At 43.1% G+C, this 24,794-nt stretch overlaps 1 protein-coding gene across 1 annotated transcript in view; it reads left to right on the plus strand.

The window, feature by feature from the left end:
* The first annotated feature begins 14,502 nt into the window (after window positions 1-14,502).
* SMS (spermine synthase) overlaps window positions 14,503-24,794 on the plus strand; it is a 333,972-nt gene continuing 323,680 nt past the window's right edge. The window contains exon 1 of the mRNA XM_073616503.1: window positions 14,503-14,713. Within this exon, the coding sequence (XP_073472604.1) occupies window positions 14,665-14,713 (49 nt within the window). The 5' untranslated portion in view covers window positions 14,503-14,664. The remainder of the gene's footprint in view (window positions 14,714-24,794) is intronic.

Genomic DNA, 24,794 nt, shown 5'->3' on the forward strand with positions numbered 1-24,794 from the left:
CAGACTCCTTTAGAATTTCTAACAACACACATTAGGGATGTCCTCTTACCCCACTACTTTTCATACTCTCTTAAGGATCCTTCTTGTACACAATATCTTAACAAAAAAGGGCTCCAAATACAGTATAGAGAATACAGGATATCTGCTTATGCATACAATATGCTTTGTTTCACTTCCTAACCTAATGGCCAGATTCCAATCTTATAGCAAACTGACTAACCTTAACATTTTTTTGAAATGTTTTTCAAAAATCAGAGGTGCTCAATGTCACTATCCCTTCCTCCCAACTTCAATCCAATTTTAAATTTAAATAGGCACTAACAGCTATCCAATATTTCTGCACTATTATACCCAGACATCTTCATGGGACATATTGTCACAGGCATGAGACATAAGATAAACTTCCCTCCATTATTAAAATAAGTTCAATCCTTGCTTAAAGTGGTTGTAACCCTAAAAAAAAAAAAAAAAAAAAAAAAAAATATTGATCCTGTTCCTTTAAAGCATGTTATACAGCAGATTGCGTGTGCTGTGTCATTTGGTCACTTGTATAATCTAAAATACCTGGTTGACCCTGCCTGGTTCTACCCTCCCCTCTGTAAGCTCAGCACAGTTTATCATGGCTGCTGAGCCCTGACACTGTGGTCAGTTTACGTGCCACCCCCTCCCCCCCGCGCTTGTCAGTTCCGATCCGCTTCCCTCCCCTCCCATCCTGCTGCTATCATTTCTGCGTCTTATTGCTACAACCTCTTTTGTTATATTAAATGATGTGCCCCAGTGTATGTGTTTTTTTTTTTTAAATAAGCCACTGTATACCTTATTTCATAGTGCCGTTTTTGAATTTCTTAACGTGTGTTAATAACGTGGAAATACTCTCTGCAGCCCTTGACATCCTAGGATCACAGGCAGTGGATTGAATGTGTCATTCTGCCTCAGAGACCAGCACTTGATATGGTGCTTCTGTGGGAGCAGTGCTGGAGATTGGGTAAACATAGGAGGTATGTTTTTTTTTTTTTTATTTTTAGACTTGGGTTTTAATGCAGTGCCTGGGAATTATACTGCCCTTAGAGACGTCAGATGATGTCTGCACTTTCAACTGTCCTTCCATGTCTATAAATGGGGAAAAATGGTGGCCACAGATACAGCACATTTCTACCTATTTCATCTACTTTCAATTGCAATGAACAGATAACATCAAAAACTACCATCTAACTAGTTTAAATAAATAAAATGTCCCTAATAAAGTTTCCCCAATATGATCATTTTTGTGTTCAAAAGCTTACTGAGGCCCAGTTCACACTGATGTGAATCTGATGCGATCTGAAATTCATAGATGCGCATGCCATCTGAAAATACATTGTTTTCTATGAAAGCCGTTCACATTGATGCGGTGCGATTTTGATCTGGGCCCAGTCCCCTCAGAAATCGCATTACATTTGCACCTGTCAAAACAAAAATCACACTGTGAAATCGCATCAATTCGCACCGCATCAGTGTGAACTGAGCCTAAAGGAAGTAAAAATTCCTAGGAAATTTACCATATTTGTGGCTAACATAAGTCTTGCAGGTAAAGCAGCTGTGTAACACACTAGCTGTACACAATGGGGTCTATTCATTGGTTACCGCATGCGATATGAAGGTCACCTGACTCATTTTTTGGAAATATCGCATGAGATAATGAAAGAGTCAATTCATCAAAGTAAAATATTGAATGTGAGTTAAATACCACACATTTGTTTAAATAGTGAGGTAAATGCCGCAAAAAAATCAAAAGTCAATTCACTGAAACATATACATTCGTTTGTTATCACCTGGTGTTTGCTGGCGGTATTTTTGGAAAAGTACAAAATAACAATTAGAGGGACTCTGCATTGGCTATGAAGTGAAAAGTATACAATGTATCAGTGTGAAAATGTTCTACCCTGAGCTCAGGAAAGAAAATAAATTGTAACATTTCATCAGAGAGAGATAGTTTTGTAAATAAAAGCACCCTAGAATGTTTTGATAATTTCAGAATATTCATGTGTGCCTTCTGGTGCAGTGTTGGCCTCCAAAAGAAAATCAAATGGGAAAAAAACACCAAAAATAATGCAAAATTGAAGTACTAAATAACGCAAAACATAAATATTTAATGCAATGGTTAAATAACGCATGTTTTTTAGTGAATTGACTACTTTTGAGATAAATACCGCATGAATAATTTTACCTCAAAAATTCATGCGGTATTTATCTCTTAGGGCACTTTCACACTGAGGTGGTGAGGGCATCGGCGGTAAAGCGTCACTATTTTTAGCGGCGCTTTACCGTCGTTTTAGCGGCGCTTTTAACCCCCATAGCGGTCCATGAAGGGGTTAATATCGCTGCTGCCAAAGCGCTTTGCAGGCGCTTCAGCGCCGCTGCCTATTGATTTCAATGCTGCCTATTGATTTCAATGGGCAGGGACGCTTTAGGAGCTACTTTCACAATGAGGTGCTTTACAGCACCTCTCCTGTCACTCCAGTGTGAAAGCCTCAGTGCTTTCACACTGGAGTGGTGTGCTTGCGGGATGTTAAAAAAAAAAGTCTTGTATACACCGCTCCTAACATGCCCCTGCCCATTGAAATCAATAAAAAGCGCCTCAGCAGCAGCGCTACACAGGCGCTATTAACCCCTTCATCGGCCGCTAGTGGGGGTTAAAAGTGCCCCTAAAACAACGGTAAAGCGCTGCTAAATATAGCGGCACTTTACCGCCAACGCCCCCACTGCCTCAGTGTGAGAGTGCCCTTAGTGAATTGACCCCAATAACATTAAAAACACACTTGGAAAAAAAAAATTCCATATAGCTGTAAAAAATTACCTTTGTAGTGCGCCTTCCCCCCACCCCCAGCAAGGGTTAAAGCAAAACTTTTTTTTCTTCAGATTTTGATACAGTATAGATGGGTACACACTTTCATGTTTTTTTTTTGTTTTGTTTTGTTTTGTTTTTTTTTTTTTTGTTTTGTTTTGTTTTTTTTTTTATTCTACAATGATGCGGGTGGGATGCAGTTAAATTATTTTTTTTTCTCATTAATTTTCACTCAGTACCCCATAATGAAACAAAATTCTGTGAAAACAGAATGATAGAAATGACTGTAAATTTATTAAAAAGTAAAACTGAAATATCACACTCAGTATTCAGGCCCTTTGCAACAAGACTTGAAATTTAGCTCAGGTGCCTTCCACAGAAAATCTGAGGATGAACGATCTGCCGATTTTCTGATCGTTAGTATGCTGCTTTTGACAGCCGATTATGAATCATTTCTGACGTTGAATTGCATTTTCTGATGGTGAGTACCCTCTTCGCTTTCGATTTGAGACTAGCATCAAACAAAAAACTGATGAAAATTCGTCCAATAATCTGACCGTGTGTACAAGGCTTTAGCCTAGGTTCACACAAAAACAACGCAATTTGAATCCATTTTGTAGTGTGAAAGAGCAGCAGCAGTGTGAGTTGTTGCGGTTCAGATGTGATTCTGATGTGTTTTTCATGCGATTTGGTTTTAAGTAGGTAGGAACACCATGTTTTTTTTCATTATTTTGTTTATTAAAGTGGTTATAAAGCCTAAAATGTTACCTTAATGCTTTAGGTATCAGTATTGCCCCCTACAACTTTTCAGCTGATCAGCTTTTATTAATTTATGTAAAACCTTTATCCCAAAAGGAACAAAAAACTGTAACTGCTTAAAGTGGAACTAAAGTTCCACTGTACTGCACTGTGAGCATGCAGGCTTTTTATTGCAGAAGAGACATGCTTTTGCAATAAACTTCACCTATCTGCCTGAGAATGAGCAGCTCAGCTTATGGCAGCCAGCCTGATCCTGTGCGTCAGGATGACCAGCTCCTGCGCATGCAAGGTAGTGACGTCATCCCACACTGGCCAATAAAGAGGCCCCAAAACCGGCACAGAAGAGAAGATGCCAGCGCTGGAGGGCCTGTTGGAAATGTGAGTATCTCTTACCTTTTAGTTCCAATGTAAAGCTAGTGTTTGGCTTTAAGTCCATTTAAATCTGCTGGTGTATCTAACATTACCCTCTCCAGAAATTGATAATGCTGCCGTCCAAGGGTGTCTCTATTGATCCTCCATGCAGAGTGGAGACATTATAAGCCCAGATCGCTAAGTGAAAATAAAGGAAAAAAATTCAGCCACCAGATTTAAGGCTTGGTAAGCTGCAATGTAATACATTTTTTGGTTTTGGATTTAATACCAGCTTTAATTGTATAGAAACTGGGTGAAATCTCCCGAGTCTGGCCACACACAGTAATAAAACCCAACAAAGGTTTTAACCATTCTCTACTCTATTCAAACATTTGTAGTTGGAGTTACATTGTACGTATTTTGTTTTACATATAGACTAACCTACATCTATTCTAGCATGATCAGCCTATCCAGGAATATAGTAACTGTACAGATTTTAAATTGATGAGTTTAATCAACCTGTTATCATAATCCATACTGGAAAACAATCATACTGAGATGCAGAAAGTCAGCTTAAATGCAGGGAAATCTGCCTAATGCTCTTACCATGGGATGCTGTTAATGCTGCGTACAAATGAGGGAGATTCTAGCCTCAGACTCAGAGATACTAAAATATGAATTGAAATATGTGATGTTTGATGCATAAGGTAGCTAGTGAATAAATCATTTAACTGCAAATTAAAATATCAGGTTCAGGAAATGTGTAATGTGGGTGAGATTGTTGAAATATATGAGTTAAATGGAAAGTATGGTGAATTTTATTATAAAGTAAGTTATTATAGTAACTGCCTTAAATTCATTTCTGACAAGACTTTCCAGTTTAAATTAATAATAATAATAAGTTTAATTAAAGTAGAGTTCAAGTCTGTATTAAAAAAAATTAAAAGTCAGCAGCTACAAATACTGTAGCTGCTGACTTTTAATTTAAAGACACTTACCTGTCCAGGAAACCCGCAATGTTAGGACCCATAGCTGACCCATCCATCAGCTTCAGTTGCAGGTGCCGATATCCTTACTAAGGGAAACAGGAAGTAAAGCTTTGCGGCTTCACAGCCTGTTTCCTATTGCGCATGCATAAGTCGTGCTGTGCTTTCTGAATGGTCCTGCTGTCTTCTGGGACCTCTGTGTGTCTCCCAGAAGGCAGTAGGGGGAAGAAGGAGGGGCTGCAAATGACGTATGTCGATACGGAAGTGGAAGCGAGTACCTGTGTCTGACAGGTATTTGCTCCCCACCCGAAAGGTGCCAAATGTGGCACCATGTCAGGGCTGGCTCAGCCCTTCCGTCTCTGAGCTGGCTGCTCAGCTGTCGGCTAATTGCCAGCTCTCTTCTCTCTCCACAGTTAACCAGCTGTTGCGGATCTGCTTGTCAGTCCCGCCTACTTAAAGATCTCCAGCTCACTTCATTCCTGCCTTCGCCTTGGTCACATCACAAGAAACCATCTCCTGCATTCCTGTTTAAAGACTGGCTTTGCTGACATCCCTTCTGGCTCCTTATCCTGCTTGCTGTTCCTCTACTTGGATCCCTGACTTCTGGCCTGGCTGATTACCCGATCTGGTTACTGAACTCTGGCTTGGCTGATTACCCGATCTGGTTACTGAACTCTGGCTTGGCTGATTACCCGATCTGGTTACTGAACTCTGGCTTGGCTGACTACCCGATCCGGTTACTGGACTCTGGCTATGCTTTGACTATGCTTACTCTATTTACCTTTTTATTTTTATTAATAAACAAGTGTGATTTTACTGTACTTGTGTCAGTCTGGTTCATGGTTTCTGACACACCAGATGCAGGGAGGAAGTAGATAAGTGGAGCTTCCACTTTTGGGTGGGACTCCGCTTTAAAGAAAACTTATGAGAAAATAGACTGCCAATGGTAATCTCTATTTTTGAAAATCCTAATAGCCTGGCTGTCCTACTGATCCAAAGGCATTGATATATTCTGAGGCACTGTACATCTGCTGAAATATTGCCATTGTTTGCTTCCATGTTATATGCTTTGCAATAACAGCAACAGTAAGGCCCCATGCACATAGGGCATCTTCCCAGCTCTTCTAAATGCCTCTTCTGGCAACAGCATTTTGGCAGAAAAAACGCTAGACGTGTAAATGCATCTAGACACATTTAGATGCGTCAAGCACGTGGGCGATAATTCATTTTTTGGCCAGGATAATAATTTATTCTGGCCATTGAAATGAATTCACATTCAAGCAATTGACGCACCTAGCGTTAATGCGTGTGTAGACACGTCAAGTGTTTTTTCTTGCAAAATGCTTCTACTCCTGGACACGCTGACAGTGTTTAAACGCCCCCAAACGCTTATGTGTGCATGGACTCATAGACTAGCATGGAGGGGTGTCTAGAGGAGAAAAAATAAAAATACCAGTGTCAGGTCACCTGAGGCCAGGTGACAGATGCTCTCCATAGGAGTCAGGAGTGCACCGCTAAGATAGTGGACCCTAGGACTGACTGCTGCGGATTGAACTTTGGGAGGTTCATGAAGCAGGCCCACTGGAGCACCAACACAGATCCCACTGGGAGCTAGAGCATAGATTCGCCAAGGCGCGGAGTCTAAGAGCCAGCAGGTGTTCACCAGAGCCTCTAGTGGTGAGGATGGACTGCACTGCAGTCTGGCTCCAGGTCGCGGTCCCCAGGGTCTCACAGCTCACGGTAAACTTACAGGAGAAAGAGGAAGGAAGCAGCAGGCTGGAACAACAAGGATAGTAAAGGTACAAGCCAAAGGTCGGGGCAACTAGCAGACAAGGATAAACATAGAAGACGCCAAAGGTCAGGGTCACAAGCAGACAGGGATAGTCAAGAACAGGCCAAGATCGGTAACTGGAATAAGATGTAGGAGACACAGCAAGTTGCACACGAAATCTAAACACACAATGGTTGATCAGCAAGGTTGGCTTGCAATGCACAAGTTAATATAGTGTTCTTAATTATAGACTGGGGTGGAGCTATGCTGAGGGAAGATTATATAAGCAGTCAGGTGAGAGTGGCTGGCCTCTAAAGGTGAACACATGGAGGAGAGGTAAGCTTGACAAACAAACATTACTGCATAACCATGACAACCAGGCACCCCTAAAAAGCAGCCTTTTTTAACGCTCAGTATGCATGAGGCCTAGGTGCAGACAGCAGTGCCTTCCCCTTGGGTATTTGAGCCATAATGCCATATAGAAGAAGGCATCCCCAGGATCCCTTTTTACATGTGAAGAATTCTTATTAATACATATGCTGATTGCTGCACCATCTGCCCCTGATGATGACTACTGAGCGAAACACATAGGATGGAGCTAACAAGTATGACATGGAACACTGGAACTTCCTGAAGGGGTACTGCTACAGTATTGTTCTGTGAGGATGATCTTCGGGTTTCAGTTAAATAATGTGAGTTTGATTCCAGACGCAGCTTTCTTGGGGAGAATGACCTGTTGCACTAAGCTAATATTGTGATGCTGCACTTCCGTTGCTAAATGACAGCTCTCCTACTACTTTACATTACTACAGGAGCCAGGGAGCTGTCATTTAGCTGTTATTTGGTCAGTGACATTACCCAGGATACCCCGTTCGCTTGATTTACAAGCTGCAGCAGGCCATGGATCTGTCATTTAACGGCAGTAGTTTTTTTTTTTTTTTTTTCAATGTCGCTTTCAAAAGGTGAGACTGAGTATTAATACACCATATTGCTGCGCAGCTTCACATGCAGGTATAATTTAGCATTGAACCCCAAACCAAAAATGTATTATGTTGCAATTTATCAATCCATAGTTGTGATGGGGCCACACTGGAAATCTATGCTTTAATCTCTGTCAGTGGATGGGTTAAAGACTTGCTTGGGTCTAGAGGACCATGAAAATAGGTTTATTTCACTGACGATCCTTTGTTTCCCTAGCAGCACTTCCAGGACAGACCAAAGTGATTCTAATTGGCCTTTGCTGTCACAGAGCATCTGACCCATCCAGGAAGAGGGAGAAGAGCGGGGATTTCAAAACCCTGGACCGGCTTCGTGAGCACTGACAGCTTAGTATCCCTGGAGGTAAGTACAATGGGGACTAGTGGAGGTGGGGAGGGTATACGGCCCTGGTGCCCCACCTGCGGCCCGAGGGCTGCATGTGGTGCTTTGGTATATGATGTGTGGACCTCGGACCTCAGCTATCTGTAGTGGGAACATTGATTATGGTAAGAAAAAGATGAGGGTATAGTCGATGGCAGTGGTGGACCGTAATGCAGGATGCAGGGGTACCACCCTCCATCCATGCGCCCGGCCTCCTAATCTACATGCGGGGTGTCGGACACATGGATTCCAATGTTTTTTTTTTTTTAAAGCACATGATTAGAGCCTGAGGCTCTAATTGGCTTAAAAAAAGGGTGGGCTCAGGACGCAGAGCACTGCGCCCCGAGCCCACCCACTTGTGTGAATGAATTAATATTCGCTATTGTCTTCCCCAAAAACGCACCTCCCCATTGAAATGAATGGAAAATGCAGCAAAAATGTACCTGCGGTTGCGTTGTTGGTGCATTTTTTTTTTTTTTTTTTTTTCAGTCATATGTTCTTTTTTCACAGGTGCAAAACGCACCAGATATACGCATATGCATTTTTACCAAGTTTTTGCAATGGAGTAGTGTGAAAGCCGCTTAAAGGTGAACACCTTATTATTATTACTATACAGGATTTATATAGCGCCAACAGTTTACGTAGCGCTTTACACTTGAGGGTAGACAAGTAAAAATACAATACACTTTAATACAGTAGGAATCAGAGGGCCCTGCTCCTTCGAGCTTACAATCGAAGAAATTACCTTATAAAAGTATCTATGTACATTTGCAGGGATCCTAAAAGAGAAGTTCAAGAATTAAAAAAATAACAGTCATACAATCCTAGATGACTTAAGCACCGATCCCAGCTGCATCTGTCCCCTGTCGCCTCTAAGACTGAGAACCGAGTGATCAAAGAGCACTGATCACTCAGTTCTCAGTCTTCAGTGAGCAGAGAGTGGTGGCTGTCAGTCTCTTGTTCTCTGCTTTGTCCCTCCAGAGCTCAATTGAGTGAAGGGCGGGCTATGGAGGTGGTGGGAGTCGCTGGCTCAGGCTCACAGTGGTATGCTGAGAGGCTGAACCAGGTGCTGCTTAGACATTTGGGTGGATTCCGACATTAAAGTCGGGATCCCTCCAGAGCCTGGACTGGCTGAATGACATCAGCTGACAGCAGGCTTTAGCCTGCTATTGGCTAAAAACAGGTCACAGGAGTGCAGAGCGAAGAGCATGTGATCCTCAGAAGTAGGGCCAAACAAGCTTTTTGTTGCAGAGTCTTACTGTTTGTTTTTCTGAAGAAATAGTAGTTTGTTAGTCTGGGTCCACATGTAAAATGAATCTAATTTAATGGGAGTCATTTTATAATTATCAACCAGCTGCTGCACTTGCTGAGTTCTTTTGAGGAAAGTTGCAGGGTCTGCATTCCTTTAGACATGATTTCCCTTTGGGAGTACCTCACCCAAAATGACATTTTTGTTGCAGGGGATGCCTGAAATCTGACTTATATCTGTGTAGATAGTGTTGACTTCTGGGAAAATCAGTGAGCCAATCACACAAGCAGGAAATGTCATTTTTGGTGGGCGTTCTGTAAACCGCTTATGTACAGAACACCCCCAGATAGCCATATTGCATTTTACAGAAAAATACAGCGCTGCAGTTGAAAAAGGAAAGGTAATTTTTAATAACATTCAATTACAGTATGACTTGTCGCCACAGTAATTGCTATATTATTATTTTTATTTGCTATTTTTTTTCCCACGATAGTGGGGTTAGCCTTTAAGGCTCCATGCACACTGGACGTTAAAATCACATTATAAAAACACCAGTAGCTTTGCAGTGAGACTTTCAATGTTTTTTAATGTTTTTGAAATTAAGTGTTTTTCTGCATTAGCGTTTTTTTGGCTTCTTTTTTTTTTTTTAACGAAATTGTATTTTTTTTTTCAGTGGATCAAAAACTTTAAAAAATGCTGGCGAGCCACGGTTTTTGAGCGTTTTTGAGTGCTTATCAGCGTTTATGCACGTTTTTAAGCGTTTTTTGTGGTCAGAAAAACAGTTCCTGAATGCGATTTTAAGGCGTTTAGACAACAGCCCATAAACTCCACTGCTGATAAACATCCAAAAACATCCATGTGTGCATCGATACATAGGATAACATAGAGGGAGTTCATGGGCTGTTTAAAAAAAAAACTCCCAAAAACGGCCATTTATGAGATTCAGTGTGCATGGAGCCTTAAGCCTCGTACACACGATCGGATTTTTGGCCAACAGAGCGTCAAACTTGTCTGTGCGTGTGCCAGGAACTTGTCTTGCATACTAACAGTACACAATTGTCGGCCAACAAACACAAATGTAGTGACGTACTACGTGGAATTTCAGCTCTTGAGCGCCACCCTTTGGGCACCTTCTGCTAATGTCATGTTTGGTGAGCATTGATTCTGAGCATGCGTGTTTGTACTTTTGAGTGACGGACTTTTGTACACGCGATATGAAAATCTGACAACAGACTGTTGTCCGCCGAAAATTTACTAGCCTGCCATCCAACAGAAAGTTGGACAACAATTGTTTGATGTAGCGTACTAACAGTTGGATTTTAGGCAAACAGTCTTTTATCACACAATTCCCTGACGAAAATCTGATTGTGTGTACGAGGCTTTAGTCTTTATTTCCACTTGCTGTTGGGGAGGCAGTAGAAAAAAAAGCTGTTGATCTGCATTTTAAGCACCCCTCAATTGGAACTAAAGGCCGAACTACTTACCTATTCTACAACAGTCTGACACCTGTGAGGTCCCTCGTGGGCGCTGACATCTTCTCCCCGCCTCTTTCCGGGTCCCAGCCTTTGTCGTTGAGCACAGGAGTCATTAATTCTGGTACAATGTCACTGTGCCAGAAATGTATATGGAGCTGCGCATGTTCACATGTACATTCCACATGCATTCCTCAGAGGATTGCCAACAGGCAGGTGAGTGCATTTTAGGCTTTCTATATATTTGTAGCTGGCTGACACCAGATGCAGTGCGGTGTGTGTTTTTTTTTTTTTTTATTCTGCATCAAAAATGCATGCACAGTGTTTTCCATGGATTGCAATGGCCCTTGTTCACACCAGTGCAGTGCATTCCAGTTCAGTCACCTAAAGTAGAACATGCCGAATTTTTTTTTTTTTTATATGGAATTATAATTATTATTATTCAGGATTTATATAGCGCCGACAGTTTACACAGCGCTTTACAATATAAAAGGGAGACAATACAGTTATAATACAATAAAATACAAGAGGATTAAGAGGGCCCTGCTCAGAAGAGCTTACAATCTAATAGGGTGGGGCAGGTGGTACAAAAGGTTGTAACTGTGGGGAATGAGCTGGTGGAAGTGGTAGGAGATTCGTTGGAGACGTGATAGGCTTTCCTGAAGAGATGAGTTTTCAGGGATCGCCTGAAGGTAGCAAGAGTAGGGGATAGCCGGATAGATGGAGGTAGCGAGTTCCAGAGGATGGGAGAGGCTCTGGAGAAATCCTGGAGACGAGCATGGGAGGAGGAGATGAGAGAGCTTGAAAACAGGAGGTCTTGAGAAGAGCGGAGAGGTCGATTTGAGTGATATTTGGAGACAAGATTGGTGATGTAGCTCGGGGCAGAGTTGTGAATGGCTTTGTATGTTGTGGTTAGTATTTTGAATTTAATTTGCTGGGTGATTGGGAGCCAGTGTAGGGATTGGAGGAGAGGGTTGGCAGACACTGAGGTAAGGTGGATAAGTCTGCCAGCAGCATTCATGATAGACTGAAGAGGGGATAGCCTATGGAGAGGCAGGCCAATGAGAAGGGAGTTGTAATAGTCAAGGCGAGAGATCACAAGGGAGTGAATGAGGAGCTTGGTGGTTTCACTTGTTAAAAAGGGGCGAATTGTAGAGATGTTACGGAGGTGAATTCTACAAACTTTTGACAACGATTGGATTTGAGGCTGAAATGACAAGTCAGAGTCTAGGATTACACCTAGTACCCTGGTGTGAGGGGAGGGCCTGATGGTTGCATTGTTGATTTTGATGGAAAAGTCATGGAGGGGGGCGCGGGTGGGAGGGGTTAATCTTAATAGCTCAGTTTTAGAGAGATTTAGTTTGAGGAAGTAGTGCGACATCCATGCTGATATGTCAGTTAGTAATGCGAGAGGAGACTGAAGGAGTGAGGTGAGTAGACAGATAGATTTGGGTGTCATCAGCGTATAAGTGGTATTGAAAGCCGTGGGCAGTTATTAAGTGACCAAGGGAGGAGGTGTAGATAGAGAAGAGAAGGGGTCCAAGAACACAGCCTTGGGGGACACCCCACAGAAGGTGACACTGAAGGAACGCTGTGATAAATAGTCAGAGAACCAGGATAGAGCAGAATCTCGGAGGCCAAGGGGATGTAGTTTATTGAGAAGGAGCGGGTGGTCAGTATCAAAGGCCGCAGAGAGGTCAAGTTGTAGGAGTATGGAGTACTGGCTGTTGATTTTAGCAGTTAGTAAATCGTTAGTGAGTTTTAGTAAGGCAGTTTCCATGGAGTGCTGCGAGCGAAAGCCAGACTGTAAGGGGTCAAGAAGGTTAAATGCAGCAAAACACATCAAAAATGCACACAAACGCATCCTAAGGGATGTTGCATCCAACAAAATCCTAAGGGCTGGTTCACACCACAAAAACGCACTCCAGATCCATTCTGGAAACATTCCTGCATGCCCGTTTTTAACGCATTTTTGACGTGTTCTGGTGTGTTTTTGATGCGTTTCTGGATACGTGTCTGGATACATTTCAGATGCTTTTTTTTTCTTTTGTTTTTTTTTCACTGTACTGGGGTTTGGTGTGTTTTTGTGTTTTTGATCCATTTTTGATGCGTTCCATTGCATGCTGGTGCGTTTTCGATGCATTTGACCACATTCCACTACGCGCCAATGCAGGAAAAATGCAGCATATTCTACTTTTTTTTTTTTTCCCTGGAGCTGGAAAGCCCTGGAACTGACCGCATTGGTGTAAACTAGGCCATTGAAAAAAATATACCCAACTTTCTATGCGTTTTTGATGCAGAAAAAAAATGCACTGGGCTGCCTGTGGTGTGAACTGGTCCTGAGGGGCTAGTTCACACCACATGCATTCCAGTGCTTTTTTTTTTTCCTTCATCTAAAACGCATAGAAAGTAGGTTACATAGTTTTCAATGGCCTAGTTCACACCAGTGTGGTCAGTTCCAGAAAAAAAAAGCATTCAGTCCATAATGAATGCCGCTGCAAGACTATCCCTCAAAAACCCTTCCCTTTAAAGAAGCCTATCCTGCGTCTAACTAATACTGTTTTACTTCCTCCATCAGCTCATCCCCACAGCTATTATCTTTTGTATCAATTGACCCTCCTTTTTAGATTGTAAGCTCTAATGAGCAGGGCCCTCTGATTCCTCTTGTACCAAATTGTAATGTAACTGGAATGCCTGCCTTTATTTTGTTAAAGCGGAGTTCCAACAAAAAAAAAAAAAATTAAAAGTCAGCAGCTACAAATACTGCAGCTGCTGACGTTTAATAGTCGGACACTTACCTGTGCCAGGGTCCAGTGATGCGGGGAAATAAAGCCCCGCTCGTCTCCCCCTCCTTTCTGCGGCGCCGGCATTGTCACTGTGCAGGCACACACTGCGCCGCGCTGCGACTGGCCGGGCAATCATCTGGGGCCTGTGACATGTCCCAAATGATTGCCGAGAGGGAGAGGGGAGAGCTGAACTTACTTGCGGTGCCCTGGGAGGAAGTGGGAGCTGGATGCCTCTAAAAAGAGGGTTTCCGCTCCCCCCCCCCAAAAAAAAGATATGCCAAATGTGCAATGTCAGGGGGTCGCCTTCCCTTAAAGTGGAAATTCCGTTTTTGGGTGGAACTTCGCTTTAAGCGCTGCACAAACTATTGGCACTATATAAATCCTGTATAATAATAAGAAGAACATGCTGCATTTTTTCTGCACTGGACTATACTGGAACACTGTAAAAAAAAATGCATCAAAAACATGCAGTGAAAAGAAAAACAGAAAAAAAAGCGCCTGGAATGCATCAAAAACGCACCAGAGCGCATCAAAAATATGTTAAAAACATGCATGCAGAATGTGTGTGAACCAGCCCAAAAAACAGGGGAACATGCATCAGAACGCATAAAAAATGCACCAAAGACGGCACTGGAACGCATTAAAAATGCACATGCAGAAACGCAACCCGGAATGCAGAAATGATGGTGCCTTGATGAAACCTTCAATGAAATACGTGATAGGGCTGACCATGCCTGGTGATTGGTGTGTCCCTACTATGCTTTCTATCCATTGTTTAGCTGTATTCCTATAGAAATCCATGTTTATGATACACGTGTGGCTATTTTTGGAGCTGCTGTCATAACCTGCTGATCTCTTGTAGTATTGTGAGTGGCTGGCAGCTGCTGCGCCCTCTAGTGTTGGGAAAGCGGCGGTGCAGGAAGGCCGCACGTCTATAGGGCAGCGGGGGAGGCTCCTCCTCCTCCTCCTCCCTCACACACACACACACACACCGGGCTGGCTCTGTACGGCTCTCTATAGACACTCTCAGTCTGTCTGTGACACAGGCCAGTGTAGCAGCAAGCAGCGGCCGCCTCCCCCAGGCATGGCACAGGGCTCTAGCTCACTATGGCAGCAGTGCGACAAAACACCCTCGACTTCCAGCTCAGTGGCACAGGTAAGGAGCCCCGGGGGGTCACTGAGGGGGCACTGCTCATCTTACTGGAAATGAATGAGGGGGAGGGGACATTGGGCACAGAGCCATTCTGGGGGTGTCCCCATATCAGTGAAGGGGACACAGGAAGTCTGTAGATCCTTCTTCACTTACTATGTGTGTGCATGGTGGAGGCTGCTCATGGATGACAGAGCATGCAATGGGGGTGTATATACTGTATATACTGTATACCAGTGTCAGCCAAGTGTCCCCACAGCCAGCACAGGCCCCATGGTGACACATTCAGCAACCTTGGAGCTCTGCTGTGTGCATACTGTACAAGGACAGGCCTGGGCCACATCCAGCTTTTATTGGGGATTATTGGCTTCTATTTGTCAGCATAGGTGACCTTTGTTTTGCCTTCTGTTGCCTGTGCTGCTCCTTTTCTCTATGGGATCCATGGGAGGGTGTAAGGTGCTTTTGTCTGCTCAGAATGAGGAGCTCCAACTTCTGACACTAGAAGGATCCCAACCCCCTCCGGAGGACTCTGCATATCCTACACCACTTTCATGGTCCCCGATTACACCTGACTTAGGTTCACACCTCTGCGTTTTGCACAGGCACTGCACATGATTCATTAGAATAGGTTGCTGCACCTGCAGGGAAAAAAAGGTCCTTTTTCCAAACCAGGGCAGCTGCGCCATACGCACTCAAAAATGCACTGCGTTTTCCAATGCATAGGAGACCCATTAAGAATGAACGGCACCCCCATGCATTTTGTTTGCAGGCGAAGAAGCGGTGCAATTGTGCTCTAGTTCCCGACCCCCACATGTGTACAGCCGCAGTTCACAGCATGGGGTCCGGTGCGTTTCTGTACACCGGTTCAGGTGAGATTCGGGTCTAAATTTTTGCCTGAATTTGTACCTGAACTGGACCCAAAAATGCACAGGACTCTTTTGCAATGCAGACCCCAGACCTGTGTGAACCAGCTCCATTGAGAGCCGGTCCCACTCGCCTTTCATGTGAATTGGGTGTGGGAAAACCTGCATCCAATTCACATATATGTGAACCCAGCCTTAAAGGAGAAGTCCAGCCAAAACTCATTAGGCTGGGCTTCTCCTATGGGTCACAGGAGTGCAATTCGTTTTGCACTCCTGTGACCTGTTTTTGGCTGACGTCACAGAAATCAGTCCAGGCACCGCGTCATCACGACCATAAAGTCTGGATCCGCCAGATGCCTGGACTGATACCCGCGAGCCGCTGAGAGCCTCAGATGGCCTCTCCCCGCCCCTCCACAGCTCAGCGCTCCATTGAGCGTGGAGGAGCAGAGGGAGGTGGGACGTGAGAGAACCGAGCCATCAGCAGTGTTCGATCGCTCGGTTCTCAGTGTAGAGGCGCCGGGGGGACAGATGCAGCATCCACCTAGGTAAGTATGATGGAAGAAAAACCCCCAAACCCATACTTCTCTTTTAAGCAGCCCATAGATTATTCTATTTTCTTGCCTTGCACCAATAGTTGGAAGGAAAGAAAATCGCTAGATTTCCAAATCAACGCAGTCAGTGTTGATAGGAGAGTGCCTCCCACAGTGCTTTTCTGTTCTGCCAGCGGGGCGGGGGGAGCCCTACTAGCCAGCAGAACACAATGATTACTGCTAGCAGCTACTGTATAGGCGTAATTGCATGTAAAGAAATTCCACAGGCTGGTTAATTGATGGATCAACTTGGGTACAATCAGCCTGCCCATAGATGGATCGCATCTTGGTCAGTTCAGCAAGGAAGATGAATTTCAATCCATGTATGGCCAATAGGGAGGCCATTTTTTTTTTTTTCCAGTACAAATACCAATACTTTTTCCCCAAGTACTCGTCGTTACTAATTACTGTTACCTATAGTTATAGCCACCCCCATCAATTCATTCCTATTAGAGCCCTTGCACACTGGGGCGTTTGCAGGCACTATTGCGCTAATAATAGCGCCTGCAAACCGACCCGAAAGTGCAGAGGGCTTTCACACTGGAGCGATGCGCTGGCAGGACGGTAAAAAAAGTCCTGCTAGCAGTATCTTCGGAGCGGTGAAGGAGCGGAGTGTATACCGCTCCTTCACCGCTCCTGCTCATTGAAATCAATGGGACGGCGCAACTATACCGCCGGCAAAGCGCCTCTGCAGAGGCGCTTTGCGGTGGTTTTTAATCATTTCTCGCCCGCTAGCGGGGGGTAAAACTGCCCCGCTAGCGGCCGCATACCGACGGTAAAGCGCCGCTTACAATAGCGGCGCTTTACCGCCGCCGCCCACCCCAGTGTGAAAGGGCTCTTACCTTTTGTACCACCACCCTCTCCCTTTAGAATGTAAGCTCTGTGAGCGGGGCCCTCCTGTCCCTTTTGTATTGAACTGTACTGTAATTGTGCTGTCCCCCCTCTCCTTTGTAAAGTGCTCCGTTAAATGTTGGCGCTACATAAATTGTGTATAATAATAATAGTTACAAATCTGTGACAGATTTGCATGACATGTGAACCAAACTGGCTTTCTATGGAGCCGATTCACATATGTGCAGGTCAGCCACAGTGCGATTTTAAAACAAGTCAGGTACGATTTCCAGTGTCATGCACTTTAAAAATTTGCACATGAACCGCTGAAAGAAACCGCACCGGACTCTTTTTACAAATCACACTGAAACCGGCCCCGCACATATGTGAACTCAGTCTGTGGACTTGAAGGTATCAGTTTTAGTATCAGCGTTTGCACGAGTTCAAGTACTGGTGAAAATGCTTATTATTTGCACTGATATCGGTATTGCTGCAACACTAAGGCCCTTTTCACACGGGGTGGATCTGTTTTGACGGACTCTGCCAGCTCAGCGGGGATCGCTCCATTGATCCCCACTGAGCAGGCAAGTGATAGGTCCATCTCAGGCTCACTGTGCAGAGACGGACCTGTCAGAGCCATACTCTCCTCTATGGGGAGATCAGATAAAAACGGACCGCCTGCCTGTTTTCATTCGATCCATTGGATGGATGGCGAATGTATCACCATCCGTCTCTTTTGAGTGGATCTTGGTGCAGATGGCAAGCAGATGTCAGCGGACACATCTCCCCCTTCTCATAGGACTCAATGGGTGGCCCGATCGGATCCGCCTGAAGAACGGACAGGCTAGCTGATCATGTGAAAGGGGCCTAATGGCTTGCTTTATATCTAAGGCTGGCCATACATTATACAATTTTCTTGTGCAACTTTCCTTTAGATTTACCAAAAACATCTAATAGGAGTTCAAACCTAAACTTTTTCAATTTGCATGCAATCAGGCAGGCCATTCTATTACACAGTTGAAGGTAAATCTAAAGAAAATTGAATAAGAAAATTGTATGGTGTATGGCCAGCTTTAGACTAGATTCACATCTATTCATGTGCGGTTGATGTGTTATCCAGCGTGCTTTTGAGAAGTGTTGATGTTGCTAGGAGAAGGTGTTTGTTATGCAGGAAAATGTACCAAAAACACATTGCATCAAAAATGCATGTACATTTCATTGACGCCTATGGAGCCAAAAACACACCGTGCTGCATTTAAAAAAGTTCCTCCATTTTTTTCAAAAAACACATTGCATGAAACTGCATAGATGTGAACGGGACCCATAGGAAATAAAGTTAAATGGATTGTAATGCATTTCTGTGGATCTGCAAACACACTAAAAATAACGCATCGATGTGAACCTCTCCTTAGTGCTTAGTCTTGGTTATTTCCTGTCTGCATGCGTGCAATCCAGCATCAGCTGCACATTAGAGAGATGAGCCCGGGTGTCCTCTGAACTCCTTTCTAGCTGAATCCAAGCCCCCCCCCTTTTTTAAAGGCTAAAACGCATCCGATTCACATATATATGAACCAAGCCTTGCTCTGTTGAGCTGTGGGGTGGGAATGACCTGGCCTCAGTGCGTCATGTAAACAGTGAGGTGGGCCGTGGGCATGTCAATGTTTCGCTAATATCTTTTAATTTTGTGTTTTCATGAATAAAATTTGTTTACTGTTATATTGTTGCATACTTCGGTATATTTTTTATATAGGACATTATTAAGTGCCTTGAAAGTCCACCCAGGGGAATCTTTTCTGTATGTATCTTTATGTCAAAAGTGGTTTTAGACCAGCTAGAAAACAGTGATAGTAAATTAGAACACTTGCAGAATTGAGTGATAGTGAATCGTGGGGAAATTCATTTTATTATTATTATATTATAATTTTTATATTTATCTATTATATTATAATTTATTATTTTGTGTTTCAAACTTCATCATACCCGGGATATCTACTAGACTCTTGTTTGGACAGATTTAAGTGTTTTATTGCTAAGAATTACAGGCCTACAATATAAAACGCCAAATTTCCATGCAAAATAATTGTACCGCTTTGAGACGCAAAAATCTGACATAATCATACCACCAGGGAGGTTAAGAGCCGGAGTTCAGCAAGAAAGGAGTTCAGAGAACGCCTGAGATCATTTCTAGAGCACATTATTGCCACAGATCGCCTTTCTATGGGGCTCAGTTACACTTGTGGTTCAAGGAGTGTTAAAAACACACAGTTGAACCATATTTAACACCACCCCCACCCACCTAAAACAAATTTCCAGCCTAAACCTAACTAGCCCTAAAAAATTCCCTCTTCTCCTAACACCTATGCTAACTAACCTGTGTAGGAAAGATGTATGGTATATACATTTCCTATTTTCAGTCTGCTCTAGTTCAGCCACTAGATCTGACTCCCTTGTGTCAGCCAGCGGTGGCTGCAGGGGAGGAAGGAGCTCTGACAACGGATGAGCCACGGAGCCTATGGGTGGTTCTCTCTTCTCCCCTGCAGCCACTGCTGGCTGACTCGGAATTATATAACTGGACCGGAGTGGGCTAAAAACAGGTAAGTATATAGATTTTTTTTTTTTTTTTTACATAAGTTAGTCATTTTTAAATTGAAGGCACTGTTTAGCTTTTTTTTTTTTTTTTTTTTTTTTTTTAATACTTTATTAAAAAGTCACAAAGTGACATTCATTTAATTTTGTGAAAGCAGATGCAAACTTCAGGAGAGCCCTCAGTGTGGTGCAGAAAAAATGGAGACATAATGCATTTCTCTGCTGTTCTCTACTCTGTTGTGGTGTGAATAGGACGCAACGAAAGTTTTTAATTGATGAAACGACTTTAGTACAACTAACCTGGCCAGAGATGGATCAAATCTTGGCTGGTCTCTGCTGAACTGGCCGAGATTCGATCGATCTATGGTTGGCTACACGTTATACAATTTTTATTGTTCAATTTCCTATAGATTTACATTCAACTGTGTAGTGCTAGGGTCCGCCTGATTGCATACAAATTGAAAGTGTTTAGGTTTGAACTCATATTATATGGTTTTGGTAAATCTAAAGGAAAGTTGTACCAGAAAATTGTATAATGTGTAGTCACCTTTAGGCAGAGGTAGTTTAGTGGCAAAGATTAAGATTACCAGCTATTTGCTGCTAACAATGTAATCACTAGAGTCGTTGGAGATGATGCAACAACATTGGCTTGTGCTCTGCTACAAATCACTCTCCTTCAGCGATTTGTAGCTAAGCCATAGAGTTAAATGAAGAGCATTTGTTGCCGGCAATATTGCTGCCTTCACAAAACGCATCTTAAGTGATTCCTCTATAGCTGAATCGCTGGGGGATCACTGTGAAACATTTGTAAGCACAGATGCCTGTAGCCTTAACTAGAGGGGGAAGGGGCAAGGTGACCATGTATTTTTTTTTTTTTTTAATGAAAGCTGCGGATTTGTAAAGACTGAAAATAAACTCTGAAATGACATTTAATGGAGCTTTAAATCTACTTTGGCAGCTCCCATTTTCCTCTGTAGAAGCTGTGGCACGTCAGTGTAGGCAGAGATGCATTGGCTAGGTACCTGTGTGCAGCGTATCCTCTGTTTATCCCACACCCTAATATGTGTGTTTATGGATATACTAAACATGGGTATAAATACTGTGTGCTTTGAGTGAATTGCCTAGAATAGAATTACATAATATATTTAGTGTAATCGCATGGCATGTGGTTCTAAAGGATTAAAGCGGAACTTTACTCTCCCAATCAACATGAATTATTTTTAATTTGCATGCTGCTAGAAATAGTAAATAGAAAAGTTTATCCTATTTATGTGTGTTTTTTTTTTTTTTGTTTGTTTTTTTTTTACATTTCTTCAGTTACTTCCTGATTTCTTGCTCAGGCAAATGATGTCATACCTCCCAGGAGTCTTCAGGAGGAGAGGAGTGGAGGAGGGGTTTTCTCAGCTAAGCACACTCTCCTGCATGCGTGCTTGAGATAAGGGCAGATCAATTCCAGGAAGTAAATGCTACATGAATCATTTGCCCTTACTCATGATGGCTACAGCCAGAAAAGCAAGGGGTTATTTTTCGAAGTGAAATAAAGCACCTGGATCGATGGGGGAGTTTGCTTTAAATATTACAATTTAATTCAATAGTGTTTTTGGCTTGTGGTGCTCAGATGCAGTGAAGATCCACTTTAACCGCTTCTGGACCAGCCGCCGCAGTTAACCACTTCAGCCCCGGACCATTTGGTAGCTCAATGACCGGAGGACTTTTTACAATTTGGCACTGCGTCACTTTAACTGCTAATTGCGCGGTCATGCAATGTTGTACCCAAACGGAATTTGTGTCTTTTTTTTTTTTTCCCACAAATAGAGCTTTCTTTTGATGGTATTTGATTGCCTCTGCGATTGTTATTTTTTGCGCTATAAATGGAAAAAGCACGAAAATTTTGAAAAAAAAATATTTTCTACTTTTTGTTATTAGAAAAATCCAATAAACTCAATTTTAGTCATACATTTAGGCCAAAATGTATTCAGCCACATGTCTTTGGTAAAAAAAATGTTAATAAGCGTATATTTATTGGTTTGCGCAAAAGTTATAGCGTCTACAAACTAGGGCACATTTTCTGAAATTTACGCAGCTTTTAGTTTATGACTGCCTATCTCATTTCTTGAGGTGCTAAAATGGCAGGGCAGTGCAAAACCCCCCAAAATGACCCCATTTTGGAAAGTAGACACCCTAAGGAAATTGCTGAGAGGCATGTTGAGCCCATTGAATATTTAATTTTTTTGTCCCAAATGATTGAATAATGACAAAAAAAAAAAAAAATTTTTTTTTTTTTTTTACAAAAAGTTGTCACTAAATGATATATTGCTCACACATGCCATGGTTATATGTGGAATTGCACCCCAAAATACATTTTGCTGCTTCTCCTGAGTACGGATATACCACATGTGTGAGACTTTTTGGGAGCCTAGCTGCATACAGGGCCCCGAAAACCAATCCCCGCCTTCAGGATTTCTAAGGGTGTAAATTTTTGATTTCACTCCTCACTACCTATCACAGTTTTGAAGGCCATAAAATGCCAAGATGGCACAAAACCCCCCCAAATGACCCCATTTTGGAAAGTAGACACCCCAAGCTATTTGCATGGTGAGTATTTTGCAGCTCTCATTTGTTTTTAAAAATGAAGAAGGAAAAGAAAAATGTATTTTTTTTTTTTCTTTTTTCAATTTTCAAAACTTTGTGACAAAAAGCGAGGTCCTGAAAATACTCACCATACCTCTCAGCAAATAGCTTGGGGTGTCTACTTTCCAAAATGGGGTAATTTGGAGGGGGGGGGGGGGTTGCGCCATCTGGGCATTCCATGGCCTCCGAAACTGTGATAGGCAGTGAAGAGTGAAATCAAAAATTTACACCCTTAGCCTGGAGGCGGTGCTTGGTTTTCGGGGTCCTGTATGTGGCTAGGCTCCCAAAAAGTCTCACACATGTGGTATCCCCATACTCAGGAGAAGCAACAGAATGTATTTTGGGGTGTAATTTCACATATGCCCATGGCATATTTGAGCAATATACAGTGGGGACAGAAAGTATTCAGACCCCCTTAAAGTTTTCACTCTTTGTTATTTTGCAGCCATTTTGCTAAAATCATTTGTTCATTTTTTTCCTCATTAATGTACACACAGCACCCCATATTGACAGAAAAACACAGAATTGTTGACATTTTTGCAGATTTATTAAAAAAGAAAAACTGAAATATCACATGGTCCTAAGTATTCAGACCCTTTGCTCAGTATTTAGTAGAAGCATCCTTTTGATCTAATACAGCCATGAGTCTTTTTGGGAAAGATGCAACAAGTTTTTCACACCTGGATTTGGGGATCCTCTGCCATTTCTCCTTGCAGATCCTCTCCAGTCCTGTCAGGTTGAATGGTAAATGTTGGTGCACAGCCATTTATAGGACTCTCCAGAGATGCTCAATTGGGTTTAAGTCGGGGCTCTGGCTGGGCCATTCAAGAACAGTCACGGAGTTGTTGTGAAGCCACTCCTTCGTTATTTTACCTGTGTGCTTAGGGTCATTGTCTTGTTGGAAGGTAAACCTTTGGCCCAGTGTGAGGTCCTGAGCACTCTGGAGAAGGTTTTCGTCCAAGATATCCCTGTACTTGGCCGCATTCATCTTTTCCTCAATTGCAACCAGTCGTCCTGTCCCTGCAGCTGAAAAACACCCCCACAGCATGATGCTGCCTCCACCATGCTTCACTGTTGGGACTGTATTGGACAGGTGATGAGCAGTGCCTGGTTTTCTCCACACATACCGCTTAGAAATAAGGCCAAAAAGTTCTATCTTGGTCTCATCAGACCAGAGAATCTTATTTCTCACCATCTTGGAGTCCTTCAGGTGTTTTTTTTTAGCAAACTCCATACGGGCTTTCCTCTTTCATGTGTCTTGCACTGAGGAGAGGCTTCCGCCGGGCCACTCAGCCATAAAGCCCCGACTGGTGAAGGGCTGCAGTGATGGTTGACTTTCTACAACTTCCTCCCATCTCCCAACTGCATCTCTGGAGCTCAGCCACAGTGATCTTTGGGTTCTTCTTTAACTCTCTCACCAAGGCTCTTCTCCCCCTATAGCTCAGTTTGGTCGGACGGCCAGCTCTAGGAAGGGTTCTGGTCGTCCCAAACGTCTTTCATTTAAGGATTATGGAGGCCACTGTGTGTGCTCTTAAGAACCTAAAGGGCCCTTTCACACTGGGGCGGTTTGCAGGTGCTATTGCGCTAATAGCGCCTGCAAACCGACCCGAAACAGCCGCTGCTGTCTCTCCAGTATGAAAGCCCCGAGGGCTTTCACACTGGAGCGGTGCACTAGCAGGACAGGAAAAAAAGTCCTGCTAGCAGCATCTTCGGAGCGGTGAAAGAGCGGAGTATATACCGCTCCTGCCCATTGAAATCAGTGGGACAGCGCGGCTATACCGCCGGCAAAGCGCCTCTGCAGAGGCGCTTTCCGGTGGTTTTTAACCCTTTCTCGCCTGCTAGCGGGGCAGTTTTACCGACGGTAAAACGCTGCTTATAATAGCGGCGCTTTACCGCTGACCCCGCCCCAGTGTGAAAGGGCCCTAAGTGCAGCAGAATTTTTTTTTGTAACCTTGGCCAGATCTGAGCCTTGCCACAATTCTGTCTCTGAGCTCTTCAGGCAGTTCCTTTGACCTCATGATTCTCATTTGCTCTGACATGCACTGTGAGTTGTAAAGTCTTATATAGACAGGTGTGTGGCTTTCCTAATCAAGTCCAATCAGTATAATCAAACACAGATGGACTCAAATGAAGGTGTAGAACCATCTCAAGGATGATCAGAAGAAATGGACATCACCTGAGTTAAATATGAGTGTCACAGCAAAGGGTCTGAATACTTAGGACCATGTGATATTTCAGTTTTTCTTTTTTAATAAATCTGCAAAAATGTCAACAATTTTGTGTTTTTCTGTCAATATGGGGTGCTGTGTGTACATTGAGGAAAAAAAAAAGAACTTAAATGATTTTAGCAAATGGCTGCAATATAACAAAGAGTGAAAAATGTAAGGGGATATGAATACTTTCTTTCCATCCCGACTGTATCATTTAGTGACAACTTTGTGCAAAAAAAAAATTTGTCTTTTTCCCGCAACTTGCGTCAAAATATAAAATACTCCATGGACTCGACATGCCTCTCAGCAAGTAGCGTGGGGTGTCTACTTTCCAAAATGGGGTCATTTGGGGGGGGTTTGAACTGTTCTGGAATTT

This window comes from Aquarana catesbeiana, linkage group LG02, assembly GCF_042186555.1.
Source record: "Aquarana catesbeiana isolate 2022-GZ linkage group LG02, ASM4218655v1, whole genome shotgun sequence".
NCBI classification, from domain to species: Eukaryota; Metazoa; Chordata; class Amphibia; order Anura; family Ranidae; genus Aquarana; species Aquarana catesbeiana.